The sequence below is a fragment of the Rhododendron vialii genome, chromosome 6a (genome assembly GCF_030253575.1).
Source record: "Rhododendron vialii isolate Sample 1 chromosome 6a, ASM3025357v1".
In the NCBI taxonomy this organism is placed as follows: Eukaryota; Viridiplantae; Streptophyta; class Magnoliopsida; order Ericales; family Ericaceae; genus Rhododendron; species Rhododendron vialii.
Window position 1 is genome coordinate 33,920,487 of NC_080562.1, and position 12,166 is coordinate 33,932,652.

A 12,166-nucleotide genomic window follows, 5' to 3' on the forward strand; every position below is an offset into this window, starting at 1 on the left:
TAAGTCGAGGGCACAAAAGTCTATTCATCTGACGGAGGAGAAACCTTACGACTGCCGTTTTTATTATAGATATATATATACATATAGATATAGATTTGGAACCTCTCTTTTTTTTCACGGCCAGGATGCAAAAGTTTGCGGCCACGGTGTAAAAAATTGCTGCCATAGTGTCAAAGTTGGCGGCCACGCTGCAAAAGTTTGCGGCCACAATGCAAAAGCCATGCCGTAAAAGTTTGTAGACACAATGCAAAATCCATACTGTAAAAGCTTGCGGCCACGGTGCAAAAAGTTTGCACCAACGATATCAAAGTTTGCAGCCACAGTGCAAAAGTTGGCTGCCACGATGCAAAAGTTTATGGCCACAATGTCAAAGTTCGCGGCCACAATGCAAAAATTTGTAGCCATATTATTCAAGTTTGCTGCCAGAATGACAAAGTTCATTATCATAGTGTATAAGGTTCCAGCCATATTGTCATAGTTCTCGGCCATGTATTCAAAGTTTGCAGCCAGAATAACAATGGGTTTTACCGATTCGGACCGCGTGCACTCCTAACAGTTATTGAACAAGTATATCACCTTAATGAAAATATCTGTGAGTTCCCCAACACATTTGAAGTTCTGTTGTCGTAAATCGAAGAGTTTGGTGAAACTCATACTCTATACTCTCTTGGAAGAAAGGGAAGTGGGGATGCGATTGGGGTTTAAACTCTCACCAAATGAAGAGCACAGGACATGCTCCACACCAACTGAGTTAGAATGCATCTTCGATTTGGATCGAACATAAATAAAACTACTACAAACGTATTTTTCTTCTCATTATTTTCTTTAATACTGTAGTTTCTTCCTCACTTTCTTTGGTAAGTTAGCTTATATCTTAAACTAAACTAAAGAATTTTAGCCAATATTTTTTTGGTTTGTTTTATTTATTTACAAAATTACAATCACAAATAAATAATCTCTTCTTAGGTTTTATTTCTCAATTCCTTTTCATTCTCTTCCCTCCTTTTTTCACATGTTCCAAATAGGCTAATCATATGAAGAAGAAGCATTGGATTTTTTTTCGTTATTTACTTGCCAAGAAAACAGATTATGCTTTTAATGTTAGGACCTAGTATGGAGTCCGTGGACCATGGTGAGCAAATTACTAATGGGCTAGAGAATGGAGATATTTCATTTCCATGTGACGTAGTAATTCTGTTCCGTTATATTTTTTAAGTACTTATTTTTCATTTTATGAGACAACTCATTCTTTCATAATACATCACTTTTTAATTCAAAAAATAAGTAGTTATTTTAGTTAGTGGAACATGCCCATTAGACGAAACCATTTTATTTAAGAGCAGTGCATTAATAATGTTTCCATTTGGTAAAATGGTGCAACAGAAACAGTTTCACAAATTTTAGTATATGTGATATTTTACGGATGCTTTAGCACCATATTTATATCACATGACACACTAATTTTATAAGCCATTGTTGGGATTGCAATAAGAAATACCACGGCTTTTAAATTTCAGAAGACAGCTGTTTGATATTTTTTTCGTCTTTAGCGAACTTTTTTTTTGTTTTGGTCATAATTTTGTACTTTTTATACTCCTCTCATCGAGACAGATGATTTATCCAAAAAAAATCGCAGGAATCTAACAAAAATTCAGAAAAGACAAACAAAACACACAAAACGAAAAAAATAAGTTAAATTTAGAAGAACTCAACCTAAACCTCATGCTCGACTCGTTAACTAGTGCTCGACTAGTTAACTAATACTTAGTCAATTCGAGCCGAGTCCTGAATGGCTCGCTAATAGCTCTGTTCGTTTGTAGCCCAACCTCGGGAGGGAATTCTCTTGTCAGTTGTCACGTCCAACGGTATGTATCTATACCGTTTTAGTGAAAAAAAAGAAAATAAAAAAAAGGTTGATAAAATGAGAAATGGGGAAAGTAAAAGGCAAGCTAGTGTAATAAACCCCTAGATTTATAGGACTTAGAGCATCAGAATGTAATAATTAAAACCAAAAAGTTGCTATAATTAGCAATGTGTGTTAAAAAAATGTTCACATTGTAATAAGTAAACTTAACAACCTCTTAGCAACTCATCAAATTTGGATATTTGGATAATCAAAACTAGCAACCTTTTGTCAATAACCAAATTTATTGGACCCCACGTCTTCTCAATCAAGTACAACCGGAGAGTGAAACTCACCATCCATAAAGCAAATGTTTTATTGGTAGGTAAATTTCACTCTCTATTTTGGCAAGTGGTTGTGTATTTAACAATATTGATCATTTTATGAATCTTAACAAATGCGAGACCTTTCACTTATTTTACTAAAATGCCATTTAATGTAGACCATTATATTGAGAAGAAAAAAATTGACCGTTAGATTTAAATTTTTGCCAATCCATTTTGATTATCGGCAAAAAATAAACAATGTGAGACTTGACATTGCTAACTTTAACAACCCCTAAATGGATAATCAAAAGATGATACGACAACTTTTGGTTATCCAATTTTGATTATTACGTTGTGGACGCTCTTAGAGCATAAGAGCATCCACAATGTAATAATCAAAATTAAAAGATTGCTAAAGTTAGCAATATGTGCTTAAAAAAATACTCACATTGTAATAATCAAAGTTAGCAACCTTCTAACCAATAATCAAATTTGGGCATTTAAATAATCAAAAGTGACAATGTGGGACTTAACATTGCTAATTTTAGCAACCCTCTTAATGAATAATCAAAAGCTGACATGACAAGTTTTGATTATTCACTTTTGATTATTACATTACAGATGCTCTTAGGGCCAGTTTCAGTTTTGAAAAAAACAGTAACTTTTAGAAAAGAAAGATAATTTCAAGCTCAAAAATCATATGTTTAGACAAATACTTTTTCTACAATATGAATCTTATTTGATAAATCTCATTGAGATCATTTAAATGGTAAAAAAAAATTAAAAATTATTTTTTAATTTTATTACATTTAAACTTCAAATTAAAATTTTTGTTTAAGAAGATTTAAAAAGAAAGCGAAGGGGGGACGTAGTTAAATTAGGTTCCGTTTCAGAAACCTTCTTAAAAAATAAGTAGCTTATTTCACATTTTCAAACTAAAAAATAATGTAAATGAAAAATATATATTTTAATTTTTTTGCATCGTATAAAAGATCTCATTGAGATCTTTCAAATAAGATATTTCAAATAAGATCCATAATGCATATTTTTAAATTTTAATAAATTCATAATTTTTGAACTTGAAATTAGCTTCTTAAAAAATAAGGATATTTTTTAAGTTCCGGAACGGGGCTGAAACGACTATTTAACGACTTGCCTCTCCTGTCTGGGGCTTCTTCCTCCTGGCGATTCCTCTTCAGAGCTCCGAAGTTGTCTTTGGCAAGGTCAGTCGATTCCTATCTCCCGTAGATCTTCCTTTCTCTCGTTTCCAAGATGATACAATTGTAACACATCATCTGCATGATTCTTAACATCATTCTTATCCAGTGAATTATTATTTTTATAAAGTGTCCGGGCTAGCTTACGTGCCGTGAGATCATAAATCCACCGTTCATTAGCGTGGTTCCACTTAAAGCCGGACAAAATATTCCGCATGAACTGACCCCAAAAAAATTGATAGCACGTGGAAAATTTCAAACTTGAGACCTCAGGAGACCTCAGGAGGAGCAAACCCTAAGTCCACTTGGCCAACCCCTTTGGTTTACGTAATTAATTTTTTTTACATATACCTAGCAATTCTCGTATACGATGTTTTGAGAATTATAATACTTGCAATTTTATCTCTTAAAGTTAGTATCTTTGGGGTCAATTCACGCGGAACAAGCGAAACAAAAAAATGAAACTATCATTAAGCTCAAATATTTTACTAGGCAGTGTGGTGCAAATAAAGTGAAGAAATGAATGCATTCAAGGCTTACAAAGCATGTGTACCTGTTGAATGGAGCTCCAACTTATGCGTAACCTTGGTGAGGGGTATTCCCGGAACCAGGAGACTGCACAGGCGTACATTAGAGGCGTTACGCCTTCGCAAGTGCAATCGAACTGTCATGAGGTGGAACACCCCGACTGTCAGAGGAATGCTTCAACAGGTTTAGAAAACTTCGGAAGAAATCCCAGTTTCATTTTTGTGTGAGATGTCTTCTCTTTTTGGGGGGTTTCTTGTTTTTGAATGTTGCTTTTATGATGCTCGGTTAGGTTAAAAGATTGGTTGTGATTGAGACTGAGGAGATGTATAAAGCCCGTAAACAGGAGGGGGCAAAACACCTGGCTCTTGGTTCCCCGTTGGTTGTCACTCACCTCCCTGCTTCTGTAAGTAATTACTCCGAGTGACCTATTCAGCCAAGGTTGGTTCCCAAGCCTCCTTGGGGTATTGAAACAAACGGTCATCGAAGTATTCAAGTTTTAAGAAAGATATCTATGTACATTGAAATGTTATCGAGCACTTCTGTCGAGGTGTTGATAGTTTTACTAGTCAATGGGCACAAGCTTTTGTGGTTGGTGGTGCACTACTTGTGCTATTTTCTCTGAAATGTTTTTTGTTTATGTGGAATTGTGAAAATAATGAAATCTTCTATGGTAGCCAAAAAAAAATCATAAATAGTGAAGTTTCATCCATGTTTGCTTATAAATTGGGATGGTGGGAAAAGTGATCTAATGATTTTCATGCTTGGTTCATTTATTTTGCTTAATGGTGTATGGGTTATGTTTGGTATGTGGTCTTGGACTTCCTCACCAAATCACTTGCTGATTGGTATGTCCACAATATGCGGATACTATTTGCTTCAATGCCGCTTCATGTCGGTTAAGTTTCATTCCGTTTGATATCAAGCTCTGAGAAGCAAGTAGAAGAATTGTTGCACGCCCTCTTGTTATGTCATCCAATTCAAATCCAAAGGTCGAAGTATTGGACCTAACCAGGTTGGTTTTTTTTTTTCTTCTAAATGTTAAGTAATGAGTAGCTTTTGGGCCATTGTTTGATATGAACTCGGACCACTTATTTGTAGTCCTGCCACAGCAGATGGAATTTTTTTTTTGGAACCTACATGCTTAGCCATATATTTTAGTGGCTGCACAAAATTTGTACTGAGTACATCTTTCTAATTTTTTCGTTCTTTTCCTTTTTTCTGCAGAGAATTTTGATATGAACTGGTCATGAGCAGAATTGCATGCGGGGCCGATGCGGAATGGTGGCATAGGTGATCCAGATCTTTTCTCAACGTACTAAACAGTTTTAATTTGTTGCTGAATACGTATGGCCATGGCAACATTTTATTTGGATGTATGCTTTTGGAATTTATGCTGTGATTTGTTTACGAATAACCAATTTGCACATTCTTTACTGTAGGGGAAAAATATCACCGCTGCCAAATGAACCTTTATGATACATTCTGTTGTCCTCGCAAGAATCTTAATTTGTGGTAGTTTTTTTTGGAGATTATGCTAAAATTTGTTAATAGATAACAAAATGCACATTCTTTACTTGGGGAAAAAGAATAACACTGCAGCCAAGTGAAGTTTATGAGATATTTTGTTGTCTTTGATGGTCAACTGAAACAAAAAATGCAAACCTAATACCTTGTTTTGTTTGGATAAAAGTACCCATACCCATGGACATCAATACTACATTCCATATAACTGGCAAGATGTTTATACATTTGTACCTTCTTGATAAGAGTGTAAGATAAATTTGAACTTTGGGTTATTCCTGCCAGAGATGGTTTTAGAAAATGAAGAATGTAGCTGTTCTGGAAAATAATTTGGAAGTGCTTGTTCTAAGGTCCCTCTTTTTCTTTGGCACTCTTATTCTTCTCTGGATCTTCAATCGACCCATCGTTCCAAATCTTGAGCTCCTTCTCCCGACCGTGACTTGTAGTGGGCTGTACCTTGTACTGGTGTTTGGCTGCAAAGGCAAGAAAAACTAAGAAATTCAACACTACTAGCACCGCAAGTATCCAGTAGAAGTTATCCAGTTTAGCTTCATCCAAGTTGCTTCGAAGCCAGTTCCCTTTCGTCACCTTATCCACCAAAGACACCAGCAAACTACTCACAAAGTATCCCATTGATAGAGTGCTTAAGAAAAACCCTGTGCTCATAGATTTCATCTTTTCCGGTGCTTCTCTGATGAAAAACTCCAGCTGTCCAACGTAAGCAAAAGCTTCCCCAGCACCCACAAGGAAGAACTGAGGGACTAGCCAGAAGGCACTAATTTGAGTGTTCTGATTTACAGCCATTTCTCTCCTGTGCTTCTCTATTAGAGCAGAAGCTACCATGGCAACTGCTGAGAAAATTAGTCCAACTGCAATCCTCTGGAGGCTTGTGATTCCTTGGTTGTTGTGGGTGAGTTTTCGTGCCAAAGGGACGAAAACCTTTTCGTTTAGGGATGTGAAGAGGAGAATTGTGATGATGAGAAAGAAGGAGAAAGAGCCTGAAGGGACAACGAAGGACCCAATGTGTCGGTTCATGAAGGTGGCTTGTTCAATGGTGAAGGTGTTCATCTGAGAGTAGATTGTCCAAAAGAGGATGCAGGTGGACCATATGGGGATTAGCTTCAGTACCAATTTCACCTCTTCTACTTGAGTCACTGTTGAGACTATCCAAGGGTTGTTTCTGTTTCCGTTGGCAGCTGCGTAGTCATCCAGGATTGCAGCCTTGTCAAGACACCTGGTCGTTTACATGGATCGATCAATTGGAAGCGTTTAAGTTTATACGGAATACTTATTCATGAAATTGAACAAAATGCATTCTTCATTATCCAAGATGAACAGACAATTCTGAAAAGGTTGCTTTTCTGTGTTGGCCACAAACCTTAAATGTACTACACTACTACTGTTTTGTCTAAGAGCCAAACATGCTTAAGACACTTGAGGATAAACGAGTCTATGCGTTTGAAGAAAAAAACTTATCATGCGGTGGTAAAAGGAGAATTTATATGTAACAAAATTTATTGCATTTATTCCTCATTATTCATGTTTTAGGATTGAGTGGTATCACTGGTATGCTACATATGTTGTATATCTCCATGTATTAATCTATATTAACCATACCATAAAAGCTATATGTCTCGCTAGTATCCCCAACCATTAATATCCTGCAACTTTTAAAATTGTTGTGTTGTCACTGTGCTTCATAATCATTCACTCTTTTCAAGAGCCGTGTCCTTCATGTTTACCTGAACTTTTGCGTATGCGAGACTTCGGCTTTGTGGTACTCATTCAAGAAGGTGGGGTCGGAAGGATGAGGAAGACTCCTCTTCTTCCAAGCCAATAGAACCACCCTCCATATAATAGTCAAAGGGCTCCCTTGGGGCTTCTTGTACCGATAAAAGCTTGTTCCATACAGCAATATAGCAACAGCTATTACCATCGTCCCTGCTGAAATCCCATACCCCCATCCTCTTCCTTCATTGTCTTGTATGTATACTAGCACTGTTACAGCAAATAGGGAGCCAGTGCTGATACCGAAGTAGAACCTGTTGAAGAAGTAGATCATGGACTTCTCCTCCTTGGGATCTCTTGTATCAAATTGGTCGGACCCAAAACCTGAGACGTTAGACTTTATCCCCCCAGCACCTAGTGCCGTCATGTAGAGGGCGGCATATAGCAGAACTAGTTGGCGGCTGGTGGCTTCGATGCATTGTTGTGTTCTTGAGTCTGTGCATGGAGGGGGTCTCATGCTAGGGATAATTGTGGCTAGTGTCAACAGTGTGACGCCCTGTTGTAATTATCAGCAGGATTATAAGATTCTGTGACATGAGAGAGAGAGAGAGAGAGAGAGAGAGAGTATGCAGTGCGGTGACCAGGGAACACCTATAGTTGTGTGTCCTATAAGATTCGATGACGAGTATGTGTACGTGTTGTGAACGAAATTTCATGGTCTATTCATAAATTGGATCTTCACAGAAAGTTGAATTTTATTTGGCGTATATATATAGCATATGTGTGTGTATATAGATAGATATGAGGTTCCTACTTCCTATTGAATCTATTCTCAACTTAGAAGATCCGAGTCCTCTTGAAATGCTTTTCTCCGTATTCTTTGAATTCTTTACTTCAATTTATTAAACCAAAGCATTCAATTTTGTGGGGGGTTGTTTTTTAAGCCACATTTTCAGACTTGTAGTGCATGGAAGTTTCGTGTCAGAATTATAAATTTAGCCATAGCTACACTGTAAATAGAAAAATTTAGGATTGTGACAGCCCTTTTATTTATTATTATTTTTTTTTTTTGGGGGGGGGGGGGGGGCGGGGTTCTTATTTGTTGGATGATTTTTCTGAGTAGTCCCCATCCAATTAGCTTGTTTTGCTTTAGGTTAGGGGTTTCTATTACCTTCGCTAGACTAACGAAAGTAGTTCAAACTTAATATTGGAACGAGTTCTAATTACATAGTTTCGGCCAAACCTTACCAAAGCAGTAATGGAAGCAGAGATTGCAACAGTCAAGTAACGGCCAAGCCGAGCGTCGGCTACAAAACCGCCGAGAAGGCCAAGGAGATTGAGGGTGCCCATGAAGTTGGTGACAGTATTTGCTGACTTGGATGATGAAAGATGCAAATCTCCAACCAAGTAAGTCACTAAATTCATTGCGATTCCCATCACGCATATCCTCTCAGAGAGTTCAGTCCCTACACCCAAAGTCAATGTTTACCTTTAGAATGGGGTCATATTACCGAGACATTATCCAGTTATTGATTCAGGTAAGAAGAAAACAACCCACCACGTCTGGTACATTGAAAAAGTGGGCCTAATGACATGGTCCAAAAGCTAAAAACTTGAGCTCAAGTTATTCAATAGCAAGTTTCTACGCAACATCATTTTTGCGCCCCTTGTGGCCCCTGCGGAAAGTTATGGTAACTTTCCTTGACTGGTGGATGTATAATAGCATGTCTAATGAGGCTGCATAGCAGATGATATGCGGAGAATGGTGCACTAGTCCAGGGCCTCTACCCCTCGAGAGCCTCTAATCCTCTACCACAACGCTAAGTAGACCTCCACAAGACTAGAGTTTCCTATGACCATGAAGTAAGCAAGCTTAACAACTTGGGCCGAAAAACTAAAGATTACATTATTTGTTTACCAAAAAGAAGATTACACTATTTAGCAGTAAGGAAGTGGTTGTATGCATACCGGTTTACACTTTTCATATTTCTTACCGATGCGGGATGGGGCTGTCACACAGAACTCTATTGTTTTCTCAATAAAAGGGTGGAGGTGGGGGTGACTGGCTATAGCAACTCCCCTAGGGGTTACTATTGGAACTCAATCAACTCATGGCGGGCACCGTGAAGAACCAATCACTCATAGGTTTCCACCTCCACACTGAGGGCCACAGTCGGGCCAGCAAGGTTGCAAGGCATCAAGAGGCGTCCTCCATCCGCCTCAAGCCTGCAACCTCCCGAGCCTAAACCCTGTGGGAGTGAGCTGTTTGTCACTAGGCTACCAGCTCCGGTGGTTATTCATAACTCATGGACACATTTGTTCATTTAAGTTGAGAAAGTACCAAGCATCTCGGGTTTGCTCAAGTGACTGGCACAGTGGCACCCTTACTCCCTGCTCATCAAATTAGGAGTACTACAATCCCCATTCCCCCCTCCCCACCGCCCCAACAGCATGATGTGCTCTGTTCTTGGTTTTCCTTACAGAAATGAAAAAAGTAGTACCTAAGATGAGGCCTGCAGCGAGCCATCCACCGGTCCGCGACTTGTCCACGGGATTCCCCTTGACATCTACTACGTTTTCATCAATTTCAGCCTCGCCTTTGGCATCAACCAAAACCTGTTAACATGGGAGAAGAAGAGTTAAAGGACGAGGTTCACTAGTGTAGCCAAGTTCAACAGGAAATTGAAGTTGTTTGATGTTTACCATGGTGTTAGTTGAGAGAGAGAGGATGGAAAAGATGCAGAACAAGTTAATGCTTGGTTCAAGGTTCTTATTCTTAATATAGATGAGTAGGTGGGACTGAACAACTGAGTGGAGGAAAAGAAATTATACAGGGGTTCGGCATTAGTAGCAATCCATGTACTCCACGTATATTCTAGATGTGTAGAATGATTGATTCAGATTGATTTGTGTTTTTCTCGTTTTTTGATTCAGAGTGACTCGGATTGATTGGAAGTTTGCTCTATGCAAAGTTTTTGGAACGTCTCTGTGGTAAGTGCTCACGGACCAAATCTGAAAATACAGTAGAAAGTGACGTTTCATGGACCCCAGTCAGTTACTATCTTCACAGCATATAACTTCAAAATGGATTCGGGTCAGTTCACGCGCACCCGCCGGAACTAAGAGATTCACAAGAGATTTCTCTCTTGGGGCCTAGTCCTAAGAGGTTGTCAAATTTCGAACTTAGGATGTCTGGGTTCAATAGCGGCTTCAGAAATTTGTACCAGGGTGTTCAAAAGGGGATTCACAAGAGATTTCTCTCTTGCGGTCTGGTCCCAAGAGGTTGTCAAATTTCGAACTCAGGATGTCTGCATAGTTTACAGCTCATTCCTGATGCCACTTGAGCTACCCCTTGGCCCACTCTGGCCTTATGTTTATGTAAAGCATCATATGGTGCTCTCTCTTTTTCTACGTTATATCTATTGTCTATTTATATTGACACAGGAGAAGTACAAATGTCCAGGAAAGATAGAGATCTGGGCATTCCAAAAGCCTTGCCATCATACGACGAAAAGGAAGCTAAAAAGATTCAGAGGCTTTTGGTGGAAATTAGAACACAGTTTGCTCCGAAGAAGCTTGTTTTGCCATAACACCCGCAAGCCTATATGCTTTGCATTAACGGAAGCAGATTTGGGAGTTGCAAATTCTGGCATGAGGGATAGATAGTCCCTTTTTTATGTACTACGGAGTATTGTAAATTAGGATGTCTAAGTCAACTTACGTGCACCTCGACTAATGAGAGATAGTGCTCGAACTGTTACTTCTGTCAATCAGTGGATGTGAGGGACTAGTGGGGGCAGGTTCCCCTACTGAATATCTTGGAAAATTTCAGTGGATGTTCGGGACTCATGGGGTCAGATGCACTTAAAGGATACACTAATATTTTGGTGACCACATTTTGATTACTATGCATGTGATGTGTCACCAGTATATTAGTCGAATGTGCTTCATTTGTCGTGTAATGGAGCGCTTTCTACCATTGAATGGTGACGCATCACCTGGTCACCAAATATGCATCATAGACTACTGGATATTTTGGAAATTTTTTACTCGTCATGTTCATTGCGTAGTACTATATCCCTTTCAAACTTCCCCTTAACTACTTCATTCGTTTCATATCCCTTTCACTCCCTTCGTTCTCCTCTTCTCCTCCTCCCCCCCTGCTTATTTATTTGTTTATTTACATGCGTTGGAGAATAGAAGTATCAGAATTAAGTTAAACTGAAAACAAGTCCACAATAACTAAAAGTCCAACTCAACTAGTAATGTCATTATGGGGAGAAGTAATCCTGACAAATGCAAAGAAAATAACACTTATGCGTTGGTGGAAAAATTTGAACTCCAATCGTGAATGACTAATTGACATGTAAGACTTTACAAAATATGAAAACACGTTAGGTGCTTTGAAAAGTATATATGAGATTTTGATAACCATCCTACTATTTTTTATTTTTTTTATTTTTGCTTATTGCGCGTTCAATTTACTAGACGCGTGGCACACGCGATGCGTGTGCGCGCACGTCGATTATTGCAATGAATATGCCAAACTCCATATGTTTAAGCATTTATAATTACCGACTTTGCATGCACATAAATGAATGAAAATTCGGAAAGAAATCAGATGAACGACGACGACCGATCGACAACCAAAATTCAACCCTTCATAAAGCCCCAATTAAAATCGATGCAAATACTAACAAAGCATATTTCTTTTGCTAAGCAAGAAAGATATATACTAACCAAGCATATTCATGAAATTAAAGTAATCTAACAAAAACTCAAAAAAGACTTAACAACCCCCCCCAAAAAAAAAAAACTAATTGTCGACAAACCTGTCTCGGCCGGTGATTTTCATTGCCCCCCTCCATGTGGTTTAAACTAAGTGAATTGAGGCCAATTCAGATTGGGCAATGATAGAGATTAACGCAGTGAAGAATTAAGAAGGAGATCGAGATGAAGGCTAGGAGAGACAAATTATTATTATTTAACTACCTAAAAAGGCT

At 38.4% G+C, this 12,166-nt stretch overlaps 2 protein-coding genes across 7 annotated transcripts; one reads left to right on the forward strand and one right to left on the reverse strand.

Annotated features, from left to right (window-relative positions):
* Positions 1-3,336: 3,336 nt before the first annotated feature.
* LOC131330722 (uncharacterized) lies at positions 3,337-5,729 on the forward strand. Of its 5 annotated transcripts, none has more exons than XR_009201178.1 (5): positions 3,338-3,392; positions 3,879-4,097; positions 4,204-4,926; positions 5,139-5,204; positions 5,354-5,729. XR_009201178.1 is itself a non-coding variant. In XM_058364400.1 (4 exons), the coding sequence occupies exons 2-3, from the start codon at positions 3,906-3,908 to the stop codon at positions 4,336-4,338; spliced, it is 327 nt and encodes a 108-aa protein (XP_058220383.1). In that variant the 5' UTR covers positions 3,337-3,392; positions 3,879-3,905; the 3' UTR covers positions 4,339-4,352; positions 5,139-5,729. The 5 variants fall into 5 exon arrangements, 1 of the variants encoding a protein (XP_058220383.1); XR_009201176.1 differs by having other exon boundaries at positions 4,204-4,352; positions 5,139-5,225; positions 5,373-5,729; XR_009201177.1 differs by having other exon boundaries at positions 4,204-4,352.
* LOC131330721 (protein NRT1/ PTR FAMILY 6.4) lies at positions 5,619-12,046 on the reverse strand. 2 transcript variants are annotated; one of them, XM_058364398.1, is made up of 5 exons: positions 11,996-12,046; positions 9,665-9,779; positions 8,412-8,629; positions 7,178-7,719; positions 5,619-6,669 (listed from the first exon to the last, which is right to left on the reverse strand). In XM_058364398.1, the coding sequence occupies exons 1-5, from the start codon at positions 12,029-12,031 to the stop codon at positions 5,781-5,783; spliced, it is 1,800 nt and encodes a 599-aa protein (XP_058220381.1). In that variant the 5' UTR covers positions 12,032-12,046; the 3' UTR covers positions 5,619-5,780. The 2 variants fall into 2 exon arrangements, with proteins under 2 accessions (XP_058220381.1, XP_058220382.1); XM_058364399.1 differs by lacking the exon at positions 11,996-12,046 and adding an exon at positions 9,867-10,043.
* Positions 12,047-12,166: the final 120 nt, after the last annotated feature.